The sequence below is a fragment of the Diachasma alloeum genome, unplaced genomic scaffold (genome assembly GCF_001412515.2).
Source record: "Diachasma alloeum isolate Michigan unplaced genomic scaffold, Dall2.0 Dall_scaffold_01545, whole genome shotgun sequence".
NCBI classification, from domain to species: domain Eukaryota; kingdom Metazoa; phylum Arthropoda; class Insecta; order Hymenoptera; family Braconidae; genus Diachasma; species Diachasma alloeum.
This window is the reverse complement of record NW_021681641.1, coordinates 35831-50004: the sequence shown is the minus strand read 5'-3', so window position 1 is coordinate 50004 and position 14174 is coordinate 35831. Positions and strand designations below refer to the sequence as shown.

The 14174-nt window shown below is 36.2% G+C and overlaps 1 protein-coding gene across 1 annotated transcript; it reads right to left on the bottom strand.

The window, feature by feature from the left end:
* Positions 1 to 692: 692 nt before the first annotated feature.
* Positions 693 to 10997, bottom strand: LOC107046597 (homeobox protein GBX-2). Its single transcript, XM_015269249.1, has 4 exons — positions 10931 to 10997; positions 9980 to 10301; positions 826 to 914; positions 693 to 739 (listed from the first exon to the last, which is right to left on the bottom strand). The coding sequence occupies exons 1-4, from the start codon at positions 10995 to 10997 to the stop codon at positions 693 to 695; spliced, it is 525 nt and encodes a 174-aa protein (XP_015124735.1).
* Between the last annotated feature and the right edge of the window lie 3177 nt (positions 10998 to 14174).

The window sequence follows — 14174 nt, the reverse complement described above, 5'->3', positions numbered from 1 at the left end:
CTTCGGTATGCTCGAGGAATTTCATGATGATCAGACAAGTGGTTCTTAATTTTCTCATAGAAAGTTGTATTTCTCAATGTGATACTTTTGAATATACAGAGTGTTTCATTTGAAAGAGAACGGCTTGATACTTTTTGTAGGAAGGAAGCGACAGCAAAACTGTTCTGGGGTTCGGAGGCGGAAACTCAGTGCTAATGGAATCAAGGCCCCCGTCGCTTATGTTTCTATGCTACGGGCATGAAGTCAGTTTTCGTAAATGACAAAAGTTGTTCGTCTTGCCGTGAGAAGTTCACTAACCAGCCTCGCATAGTGATTTCTTATGAAATTCACTTCGTGCATACATGCAAAAGATGGTAGACCATGTGGAAAGACAATATAATTTTTTTTCAGATTTTTTGAGACGTTTTTGGAGCACATAAATAATTCAAAGTTTCACGCAAATATTTGACCTTGTGGCAGTTCATAGTTATGAGGTTTGGTGAAAATTCAAATGGTTTTACGACGGTCTGTGTCAGGTAGCGAGTGCCCCTTCGTGTTACTGGAAATTTTTTCAAGCAGTAATTCACAAATCTGCCCGGGCCGGTCGACCGTACTAACTGGAACTACGTTTCTATGCAGCGTTTGAAAAATGGATAATAATTTTTCTGATTTGTCTAAGAAAAATGAGTAGTGAATTTTAATGATTATGTTCCTTAATTTTTAGATGCCAGCATTGTTATTCTTGTTATTGTTATTCTATCTTCAATAGATCGTTTCGAAGCGGAACATCATATTCTGAATTAGCAAGGAGAGAAGAAATAAGCCGTTTGATTAAAGAAAAATTACTACAATGACTTTTGCAAAAGGACAGAAACCAATATGGGTATGTCGCAGACGCGAAAACTTTGCTCTGCCTCTCTTTCCTCAGTTTTACCCTATTCGTCACTTCTTTTTGTTTTGCTAATAAAGAAACAAGATTAATTGCTGAGATAATTTTTCCTCTCTGTAAAATAATTTGCAGAGACCCCTTCAAAACAGTTTGTCATATTTTCCGTAGGATTTCCTTCCAACGAGATCGGATTTATTGATGGGCGTACTTGGGTAATCTGAATTTCTGCATGCAACGTAGTAATAAATTTCAAGAATTTTTCCTCAAAGTAAAAAATTTGTGGATATGTATTGGGAGTCATTTAGTCAAACAGTATACGAATATTACCTGAGGCTCGGGCAAACCTTAATAACTTATCACAACTATTCGAGAAATTAGGCGGCAGGCCAAACTTGTCATCCATTTGTCATTTAGGTTTAGAAAGGAAGCTCCCCACCTACTTTGTCCATCTAATGAAATAACTTCTGACAATTTTCTTTTATGTATTAGAGGTCAGACAGAACAAGACTTCCAAACTGTTGACATCACAGCAATCGCCACTACAATTGTTCCCTTACAATAAATATTTTTGAATAAAGATATACGAATATCCCGGAAACGCGACAAAATATGGTAGTTCCGTTGGTCGGTAACGTAACTCCTGGAATTTGTGCTAACCAGTTGCCTTCGAACAGGCAGATTCTAAAATATTACTTCTATTATATACGACATAGTACGCCAAAACTCAGTATTCGCGAAGCTCTGAAGTGTGTTTTGCAAATGTATATGATGTTCTGGGAGTAGAGATTCCCGTCATCTACCAGGCTCACGCGGTTAAGAAGGTGGAAAAGTTAGTGTAAGAGTAGAAAACTATCCTCAAATTTGGTACTCTGAACGAAAAATATGACAATTATTAAGTGCAAGAGACTAAATTTAAATGCGAGCTGGACGATCTATTTGATATTGCTCATCGAAAACAAGTGAGTATTCTGAGAAACAAAGCAGTAAAGACACTACTGACCCCCCACCAAGAAAGAAGATGAAGTGGGTGTTTAGATAGAATTATCGATACAGGGACTTGGACCCTTCTTGACGTACAAAAAGCGATAAAAGGAGAAAAAACTGAGTTATTCAAATAAGGTACGCCGCTACAAACCATGAATTTTCGCATTATTCGAATAAAATGAAGAATGTCTCTTTCTAGAATTCAGAATTTTTTGAATGCCATTCCATCAATTTTCATTTCATTTTGTTTTGAAGTCCAATAAGGTGGAATTGCCACGGACTTGGGAAATTACGTTTTCGACGGAGATGAGGAAGCTTTCGATGAAATTTTAAGACAGATAGAGTTCGGCGATGAGGGTGACGAGACGGACAGTGACTTCAACATTTCATCGGCGGCCATGACATCTAAAAAACGCAAAGTACTTACTCCAAGTATTACGGCGGTTTTGGTTAGAGCCAAAATTAGCCATCGGATGGCCGCACGAGTACTAGCAGCCATTCTGATTGCACTCGGGATTAGTTTGGAAGAAGTTCATTTGAGCCGTGAGTCTGTTCGTCGAGATCGACGGAAACATCGTGACTCTGAATAATAGCATTTGAAATAATGCGAACAACAGACCGTGTCATGTTTTATGTGGTCATTGGGACGGCAAACAACTATCGTCTTTAGAGAATAAAGATGAAAAAATTGATTGCCTTCCAGTTCTGGTATCGGGTCATGAATGGCATCAATTGCTCGGGGTACCTGGACTCGACCGAGGAACTGGAGCAAGCTAATGCTGCATACAATTCCTTGAAAGAATTTGATCACCTCGATGATGTACGCGCCATGGTTTTCGACACTATTGCAAGCAACACCGGCAGTACGAATGGTGCATGCATCTTACTGGAAAAATTACTCGAACAGGATCTTTTATATTTGGCCTTCCGTCACCATATTTTTGAAATTCCACTGAAAACAGCTTTTGAAACATCAATGCAGAGTACTTCTGGACCTGATGTCCCAATTCTTAAGAGGTTCCAAGGACAATAGAAGAATATCAACAAAACTGAATTATTCCCAGGAGTATGCGACGTTATGGTAAAAGAAGCAGTGCATGAGAATTTGGCAGAGATCCTCGCGTTCGCGGATATATAATTGAAGCTTAGTTATAATATCAGGTTTATGAGCGAGACCGCCAATTCTGCAAATGAAAAATTGCGTCGAAATTTTGAAGGTTGTTTCTATTCTTTAGCGAAAAGTATAGTCCAAAAGAAGAAAAACGAGCGCAACCAGAGCTCTCTATCTGAATAATTGATGAAGATATTAAAGATTGATTTTGTTTTCTTCTGAATTTTTTTTTCCATTCTAAATACGAGCCGCTAAGATGAACAAAAAAAATTAAATCATTGATTTTGTCAGAAATTTTCTCAGTTTTTCGAAAAAAATATTTTTTTAAAATATATCTTTATATTTTGGCATGCAAAACTCAAAAAGAAAGTTTCAAACGGTCATTTGGGGGCGTTCCCCACCCTTGATTGTATTATTCATCGGAAAGTTCAGAAAATTATTAAAAATATTTTTAATTCCGATGCTCTGAAGAGTTCAGAGGTGGAATGGAGAAAAAAAGAAAATTAGTTTCCGAAAATATCTCTGAATCTAAAGGAGACGGAGAAAGTTTTGAATACATCTTTTTGTATAACAGAATGGGATCTACAAAACAAGTTTATATGAAATTTTTTCCATCCGTCGTAGATTCAGAGATATTCATTAAAAAAATATCTTCAGATTCAGTTGCCAATTAGACAGAATACATAAAAAGTGACATTTTACGAAGCTTTGCGAAGCTCTGCCAAGTTTTACGCACTCGAAATTCAATTTACGCACGCTCCAAAACTTAACGCACTTGTGTACAAAAACAACCATTTTACCCTCACTACCGTTTCAAACAGTAAACTCGACAATTATTATAAAAGCAGGATGTGCTACACTAGTAACACACTATACTATTGTTTTTTCAAAAAGCTGAGAAAATTTCCGACAAAATCTGTGTGTTCCAATTTTTTTTTGTTCTCTGCAGCTCGTAATTAGAATTGAAAAAAAAAATTTAGTAAAGACCAAAATTATATCTTCCGTATCTCCGCCAATGATTGTATTCTTTTGGACTATACTGTCCAAAATGGAAAAAGCTTTTAAAATTTTGAGGCAATTTTTCATATAAAGAATTGATAGATTCCCTCTTATCTATTTAACTTGCATTGGTGAGTTTTTTTTCCCACACTGTTCAGTTGTATGAACCTAGGAAAATGACTATTAATAATGGAACACAATTTTTCTATATATGTTACAAGATAAAAATATCCGTAGAGATTACAGAGAATTTCTTGAGCTGGTGGTAATTTTTCTCGGCGGGTATTTGCCAAGAGGGAATCGTTTTCGAGCTTTGGGCCCCATCATCATGCGCGGTGGATGTCCAAAGTTATCTTTCGCTGAAAAATTTGCAGTTTAGAGAGCAGTTTCAGCTCACATCTCATGAAAAATCAGGTCTCAAGGAAACGTTCATTTTCATCGTTCTCGTCTATCAGAGGGCCTGGTTCACAGCTTCCCATGCAGTAATAGCTCCGAAAAATGATCTACATTTGTCAAAACAGCGGCTAATTCCCACTGTTCCAGCCCTGTCTCATCAGAGATCTGGAAAGACGTATTCGACAAATTTCTCAAGCATCTCTGGTATTTATCGGAGGAGTTAATTGCTTTGGCTTTTTTTACGAAAGCATAAGTTTAGATTTAAAGAGAAAAATGTGTCAGGCAATTAAAACTAGTTCTGCGCTCAGTAACGATAAAAAAAAAGGAAGACGGGTATTTATAATTCCAAATTTATTGAAGAATTGAGCTTAGATTCCTTCGTTCCGAAAAATACAATTCAATTCTTCGAAATTTTGAAAATTGCTTGCAATTTCCTCGATAGTGATCCGATGACATGGGAGAAAAGACATGATTTTGTCACTGCCTCCAAAATCGTCCGATTTCTTTATGTCACCAATGATATTGCTGAAAGAAGTGTCCCTCTCGTAAGTGAGTATAACAATTTACTTACGAAAGATGAAAGCAGCAAACCAAATTTAATGCGAGTTGTAAATAAACTCCGCGAAGCATCGTCAGGATGTAATAAAGAAGACTCGAAGTTTTCGTTGAAAAATTAGTTGAATAATAAACCAACGGAGATTTCAAGCACTGTATCGTAAGGATATTCAAGTATTTCACAGTTTGGTATGGACCATACTTAGATTCAACCATTTTCAATCACCAAATTTGAGAAAAATGTGAGAAAAATTTTGAAAAAAAAATCACCAATGTTCAGCGTCATTCAAATTACATTTTGCATCGAATTATTATTTTTTAAACATTCGTTGTTTATAAATAAATAATTGAAATTGGTTCAACGTTGGGAAACCTTATTCTTTTAAGCATGAAATCGATTTTTGGCAATATTATGAATATGAATAAATTTGTTAGAATTCCGAACATATGATTTATGTGGTGGAAAATTGATTGTTTATAAATTATGTGTAAAAAATGCTCGTAATTCTCAAAAATTGCAATTTTTAAATTATTTCATAAATCCTCTTCTCAAAGTAAGCTTTCCAATTTCTTTCAGATTTGGAAAATGTTTTCTAACGGTTCAATACCGAGGTTCATATTCAGATCTGCAAAGTTTAAATGATAAAATTATTGTAAAATATCCGGAAACTCAGGGTCAAATGGAACTTAAATGAAAGCTCTGATGTTCGACTACAGTAAAAAAGTATTTCATTGAAGAAAAAACAGCCAAAGTACTTACATATCCTTAAAATTATCATTTCATGAATTAAGCAATTGGAATAAAAACGCCTGCTGTAAAAATTCATAATTTTGTTATAAATAAAGAATGAAATCTAAATTTTTCACTCAAAATGTGAAAAACATAATAAAAAATACTGGCACTCATCTCATTACAATTTTCCGTACAGTTTTTTTTATATATTAATAATAATCTGTAAAAATTGACGAAAAACCGGAACAAAAACATAGATGGCAACGTCGGAAAGGTTAGGGTGTTCACTCCACGCGCTTCCCGCCTATTACTTGAACGTACAGTGTTGCCATGAGTATTTGCCAGCTAGTCGACTGAAATACAATTTATTGATCTTTCTATTTTAATAAATTGAAAAATGTTATAATTCCTGGAATGATAACCTCTACTATGCATGTTAATAATTTAAAAAATTAGTCAATAATTTTGAAAAATTGTTTGAAAATTAGTTTTGGACAATATCTCGGAATGCAAAGAACGTAGAGGGGTTTTCGTAATTACCGTTTTAGTAGATCTCATTTTTTCCTACAAGAAAGTTCTTATCAAGAAATCGATATTTTGCTTCAATCCTGAGGTATTGGATAGTCTCATAAGAACTTTTGAAACGTTATGCTGCCCCAAAAACGTCTCAAAAAATCTGAAAAAATTTATATTGTCTTTCCACATAGCCTACCATCGTTTGCATACATACACGAAGTGAATTTCATAAGAGATCACTACGGGAGGCTTGCTAAAGTTCACTTAGACCATATTTTCGGATGACGTCATCGTTATTTTGACTATCTTACAGGTTTTATTCCACATACTGCACATTAAGAAGACAAGAGTTTTTGAGAAGTACGTTTTTACGTCTATCAAGAAATTCAGGGCTCCAAAAATTCTCAAACGTACAATATCTCACACTATGGAAAACATATCTTACGCCAAAACTTTTTATATTTGTCCGAAAGACGAGGGTAATTGGATTATATCAAGAAAACGATTTCTCAAATCAGTTCACGTGATTTTGCATTAAAATATTGCAGAATTGAGACTAAAAAAGTATTAAATGGATTAATTCAATTTACCATGGTATGATAAATCGGTTTTTCATTTTTATTGTGGATCCTTACCTTTTAAAGCGTTAGGCGCATGCGCATCTATCGTTCAGCTTACCGTGCAGATATTTTTAATATTTATTAGTAAATGATGAAGGGGATGAAAAATAGATTGCACCTCTATTGATCACAGGACAATTGATCACAGAAAAAGAATCACAGAATAATTAGATCATCAAGAAAATACATCACACCATATTAAATTATCAGTAATTCAGTGTATTTAGCGTATATTTAATTGCGATGAAAAAAAAACATGAAAAACATGAACGGGTCAAATTTTAGAGTATTTAAAAATTCACTAGAATCCATTGAGTTGTCGGGTTGGATAAGCAAGACGTTGTGTAAGCAAGAACGTTGCACTTTTTGGATTTGTAATCCATACATCTCCAAGTGATAGTCTTCATTGAGGCATTTTCATGATATTTATTAAACAAATAGCCTTTGTGTAACAACAATTTACAGCCTCTCTGACTTAAAACGAAGGCAGAGGCATGACGCATAATTACACATACACCACATCAAAACTAAACGACAACTAGAATCGAGTAACAAGTAATGCGGAATAATAACTTCCCTATCTTTAAATACCACTATATTATTTTCTGCTATAGTCCCGTGATCAAAATAACTTGTGATAGAAGGATTTGTGGTGACTTGTCCAGGTGATCTAATTTGTGATCATTTGTCCCGTAATCAACTGTACCCGTGATTAGTAGGGGTGATACCGAAAAATAATAAGATAAGAAATTTGAAGAATACCAACTATCATATTTATTACTTTTGAAGATTCTCGAACTCAAAAGAAATCAAAGTAGAGAGAGAATTCGATCGACGCAAAGAAATGATCAACAGATTTTAATTTGATTTAATTTGAAAAGGCCAAAAGAAATAGATTATTCTTGTGAATTTTATACGAACTAAAGTTATAATACTCCAAAGTAGTTCCCGGTAGGATTTTATGTAGTTTGTGAGCAGTATTTTCAGTTTCACATTGATTTCACTCAATTCCTGATAGATTTAAATTACTTATAGCACTAGAAATTGTTTTTTCTTTGGGAATTGAACCGATTCATTTCAATGTTTTTATATTCAAAATTTAAAAGTTCAATTCTAAGTTTAATGATTCTGCCACTGTGTCCTTGTACTTATTTTACGAAAACACAGTAAACGATTTGCAGTTCACCGACCGTTTTCCCTCAGAGTCAACCCTTTACGTAGGTGTGCGTATTTGGTGTTGCTCAGATTACTCGGGTTATCCTACGGAACATCGGCAACAACTTGGAAATTATTCCGAAATTACGATCGCGAGGGTACAGCCCGAGCAGTTCACTCTATTTGATCCGCACTGTTTTGGCGATTAGGCATGACTAAAGAAAAATTTCAAAGGAATGAATTTAGTGGCCGAAAAAACAGTGCAATTGCGCTGCGTTTGCAATTTTGGGAATTTCACGGCCGCGTGTAGCGTATTAGCTCGGTAATTTGACCTGCATCAACAGCAACTCAGTATCCAGTGGGCAACAAATAAGTCCAAATTATTGAGATGATAAAATTCTGAATAAACTTAATTTTGAAGATAATTCCAAACATGACAACAATAAGTGTAAAAGTGCTTGGAGACAGTTTTTCCTCCGTAGTGCAAAATATATTGCCCTTGAAAATTTTCAAGCCACGAGTTTCTTAATATAAGTAAAGATGTACTGCTCAAAAAATTTTGTTTTTCTCAGTGCAGATGTATTTTCATGTAGGTATCGGGAACAGTCATTGCAGAAGATGTTCCGCGCTACCGCCATTAATCGCAAGGCACAATTCCAGTCGACTTGGAAATTTCGAACAGATCGAAGGACTTTCACTTAACCCCATAATCAAAAATCGAGTGGTGTGAGGTCAGCAGATCAAGGTGGCCACGGAACAAAACCACCGCGACCGATATAACGATTGGGGAAAACAATGTTTAGATGATCTCTCGCAGACAGAGCGAAGTTCGGCGGTGCACCGACTTGCTTGAAAGATACCCACTGTCTATTTGCTAACATATCGTAATGACATAATAACATTCCACGGTTCAAACGTGGCAAGGTAGTCCGAATAAAGATATTTCTCATTTGATTTTTGTACGATTATTTATGTAAAAACGATGGCGTCATCGGGCAGAATGGTATGATTGAAGTTTTCTGGACAAGACTAACAACTTTTGTAAGGGTGAAAAATGCTGTTGTCATTTAAGAAAACTGATTTCATTCAAATGAATCACAAGTGTAATCTCTATCACACTGAGAGGAAAACGAACAAGTTTTCAAGCAATTCTTGTTTGAGCCAACAAAATCGTTAGTTGAATATCACAAAAAAAAAAAATTGTTCGATTTGAATTTGAAAATCTCAAACATGAATAATTGCTCTGCTTTCAACAGCAACAGAATATTTATTTCAAATGGTGGATCATTTATACAAGGTGACGCCATTTTAGGTTAAAAATATCTTTTCTGCGACGGCGGGTGTAAAGTGCACATTTCTCACCCGCTTCGCGGGAGGAAAATCTGACTTTACCCCTACGCCGCGACGGAAAATATCCCCCTGATGACGGAAGGTTTAATAAAGGACCCTTACCCACGTGCTTACCACCCTGGCTTTCGGCTCGGATAGTAATCCTGCATATGGGTACGATTCCTTTATTTTCCCTCCTCAGGTAGGGAATATACTATTTTGATCATTGTTAAAAAACAATTGTTTCGACACAAGTAAGACTTATTTGAGAACTGCGGGTTTTCCATCAGTGTACATTCCAATCACTACTGTACAGGGGCGACTGATTATTGATCAACATATACTCTAAGAGAATAGACCAGTATTTCGTTCAACTTTTCTATATTTATTCAAATTGAGCCTCGAGATCAAATTTCATCTAGACAGTGCACCTGTGTGCTCGGTGCAGTGTTTTGTGAGACGTGGGCACGAATCCTTTATTTTTCCTCCCTAGGGTAGAAATATACTAATGTGGAACTTGGATATGATTATTGGAATTCGCGCCCTTGTTGTATAATGTGCTATGCTTATATCCATCTCATCAGTTAGTCATTATCAAGATGTATCAATAATTAAAGAAATATGAGTTTTAGTACTTCACCACTAAATTTACATTTAGTATGGCTAATTTTACTACTTTGTTAGTGGATTCAGAAGTGAAAAATTCTCTTTACCTTCTATTCTGGTACCAAGTTTTCACTTGGGTTTCAGACAACGACAATGCATCAGCCACGTCACTACGGTCGGCGACACTAAGGTACTTCTGACACCTGAATTTACGTTCTAAATATGCCAATTGTGCATGAGTGAATGCAGTGCGTCTTCGTCGAGGCTTTCGACCGCTAGTGACATTGCCGGAAGGTCCACAATTCTGGGCAGAGCCCGATGAAGGAGAAAGCACGGGCGGGGGGCTCTCCAATCGAGTACAGGGGCTGTGCCCAGGGTCTATCGTATCCTCAGAATCCGAATGAAGTGCAGAATCATCTTCCGAGTCATCTAGGATTTAACACAAGCACTTTATTGAATTTTCATGTCAATTGTCATAACAAAAAACGTTCTTATTCTGGCTTTCACTAATGAGCCTGTTAAAACCGCTTGAGCCATCTGCGGAATCGAGGACAAATTTTCGTTTCTAATAGAAAGAATTGAGCCCCCCGCAGTCACATAGTTATTGAGATGGAACCGCAGGGAACAGTCCCGCTTAACGAGATGTATTGCCCCCTTGGCAAGAGCCACGCGACTGACTCGGATGATTTTTATTTCATGTTTTATTCCACACAAATTGACTCCCATTGACTGTTTCAATCGCTTATTGATCGTTAATTTTTGAATATTCAATATGTGGGAGGTAGTACACATAATAAGATGAGTTTACTGAACTTCCAATTGTTCTTGATGAATATGTCCAAACCTAAGGGGGTAGGCAAGTTTTTCCGTAGAACCGTTTTGTAGCTATCACTTTACCCCAAGAAGAAGAATTTGATATGTCACAAAGAAAGTTGCTTATGAAATTTTGCATCTCTATATTTGTTGAGAGGATATTCTCATAGAAAGAAAACAGATTTAGTAATTGAATTAATAGATTTCATTTCATTATTCTCTGACTGAAATAATTATCAACTCACCTTGAACACGTTCACCCAATACATCCCCAAGGAGATCTCTTATCAAGAAAGATTTATGTTCTTGCATGGTAACTCACTGGATGCAAATCAAGAGTTAATGCAGAGAATTTAACAAATTGAGTTAATCATGGGTTAGTCCCTTGCCATTCATCAATTTATTTCGATTTTTCGAATGTTCCAGTAACTTTATAAATCTACTTATGGTTAATTGATGATGACCATAGCAGCTCAACTTTTATTGGAACGACTGGGCACTTCCATAAGAATGACACCACCGCGAATAATCTAATTGGTTATTGAAAGTCAAAACACCGAATCTCATCCTTCAGCTGGAGCTCACAGTTCATAGATATCTTCTGCTTTCCACCCAACTTGTAAAACATTTTAGAATAACTTTAAAACTAGAAGTATCCCACACACTGTGCACGTTCGCTTACTGAGGTGATGTTTTCTCCTCAAATTAATCCATCCGTTTATTTTGAAACGGCGCTTCTAATACCCGCGTGATTTCTTTGCAGCCATTTTCGGGGTGGATGCGATAACTACATCATGGCCGAGAGTCGCAGCAAGCCATTGGTGGATTTGTTTCCGGTTGGTGGGATGAGTTGGAGTGAGGTGTCTTCGGGATTGGTGGAGAGCGTGGCACAGGGATGCTGATTGGTTAGATGGTGGTATCTGATAGGGGTGGAAGCCTTAAAGGGAAATACGTTAGAGGGGATGGATAAAATGTGAGGTAATGCGCAACAACAAATTATCCCTATAATTGATCAGAGGTCAAAAGATTTCATAGGCATTCCTCTCCTTCTAATTTCACTTTCCATTAACAATTTTTTTAGTCTTATTTTTATCCACAGATTGTATGAGTTCGTGATTGGAATAGAATCTTGGAATGAAATTTATAATCGAGAAGAATTTCCAGAGATCATGCCGAAGTTTAGTGTGAAAACAATTGCGAACGTATTTTCATTTCCCCTTGGTTAATGGAAGACTGACTTGTGATCGTAAATAATCATATACCTCCATATCGATTCTCGTAAAACTTATGCAGATTTTTTCGCTGCATCTTGTTAGGTTTGTGAATTTTAGATACTATGATGCTTTCATGTGCTATCATCGCTGCCAGATGCATACTCTGCTGTCGCTATGAAGCGCAATCCGAGTGCACATTCAATCTATTTTATGATGTATACAGATAATATTCTTTGATAGAAAGCATTGGTGAATACGAACATTTTCATCTGAAAAGGTAAAAAAGCACTTCTTATATTTCATGCTTTTCTCTCCACACTTGGATATGTAGTCAAAAATGTATTCAAAATTACACTGATACCTAAGGTACACCTCCGGATAGACATTTATGTCGTTGGGCGCGAAAACCGCGATCCAACCGAGCGAAGCGAGATAACGACATAAAATAACGTATATCACACGGCGATAAAGGCATTATTTGGCGAATGTAATTATAATCAATATTTTAAGCCACATTCGCCAGATAATACTTTTATCGCCTAATGACATAAGATACTATTACCGAATCCCTGTTCACGACCGTTATGACAAAATAGTATATTCTGCACCAAGGGCAAAAAGTCATGTTTTTCTCGTCTGAGATGCAAATGCTATGTTTTAATAGGCCTCCAAAGAAAAGGTTGTATTTTGTTTCCTGATCAGCGGAATGAAAGCACTCACTTTCTTGCTGCTTATCAGGGGGCAAAGTACGAAATTTCCGTGCAGGTATGGGAAAAATCATAGGTGTTACTCTGCCGAAAATAGTATATTTCAGGGCGAGTGCCATACCTAGGTATGAAAAAAACGAATGGGCTGAGCTCGGTTTGACCATGGCACCTAGGCTACCAGAGTTTGGGGCCCATTCTTCAGCCGAGACTGCGCCGGCCTTGGTTGAAACCTCGAATGATAAGATGGAACCAGGTCTGGCCGTGGATCTCGGCCAAGCGTTGGTTGCCAGTCGTTGGCCAGACTCAATTAATCTTTACTTAATTACGTGAATGTGATATGAGTGATTGACATAGAACTAATTCAAGATTATTCCTGAGCTTTCATGAATGGTTGAAGGAGGAAAAACATTCAATACCTGCATGCGATTCATACGGGCTTTGCTGCCAAACGATTCGTGATAATTATTAATAAAAACAACAAAATAATTAATGCTTTTTAGCACCACTTTTACCATTAATTGTGCCCTAGCTACCAAATTCTAACACAATTATCGTTGAAAGGCCGAATTTGATACTTTAAACGATTACCTTGTTTAAGCTCGAACCTATGACCTCACGATTACTAATACGACGTCCTAACCACTAGCCTATTGCGTAATTCGTAAAATCTCTACTTCATATCGTCTCTATTATTCCCGCCTCGGGTTTTCTTCGATTTGACTCTTTTACTAGTCACTTCATAAAGATATGGAGTAACCTAACCATAGGTCGATTGGAAATCTGAACTTAACGCGGCTCAAGCGTAGCTATATATGTTGAGAAAAGTAGAGATTTTTTGAGACATCCCCACGCTCTTTTGACTGATCCAAGAAATATGATCCTTAGCTAGAAATGAACCTTGCTTGATCTTATCGCGGCTAAATGGGATCATAGGTCCTTTCTCAGTTGAAAAAATAGGGTCAATCTTAATGCAGATTGGTACATTTTTTAGCTATGTAAAGATTTCTTATTTATTTCAATCGCAGCTAGATGGAGTAAGGTATATTTTTAGCTAAAGATCATATTTTTGGTTCACTCATAAAAGCGTGAGGATGTCCCAAAAAATCACCCCCTTTTCAATGATATAGCTACGTTCAAATCACATTAACCCTCAAAAGCGGCAAAAAGCTGGATGTGAAATATACAGGACAAGTATTTTTGGACGATAGAAAAATAATATTTCGGATATGTATTTTTTATAATTTCGAAATATTTTGCATATAAAATATAAATTAAACAAATATGTGAAATATCTATCCATTTATACATGATGCACATTTTAAATATATGCGAAATATATTTCCGCTATAGAAAAAATATATTTTAAAATGTATGTTATTTATGTATGAAATATATGCGATACATCGAACATGTATTTGCGAATATTTGTGGAATGTATTATTTATTTTTATTTTTAACGGAATTTATTGCAAGTTCCAAGGAACTTGTAACTGGCCATCGCCCGGGGGCCTTCAGCCAAGTATTTATATTTTATGTACCTAATAATTGATACAAAAAGAAAGAGCCAG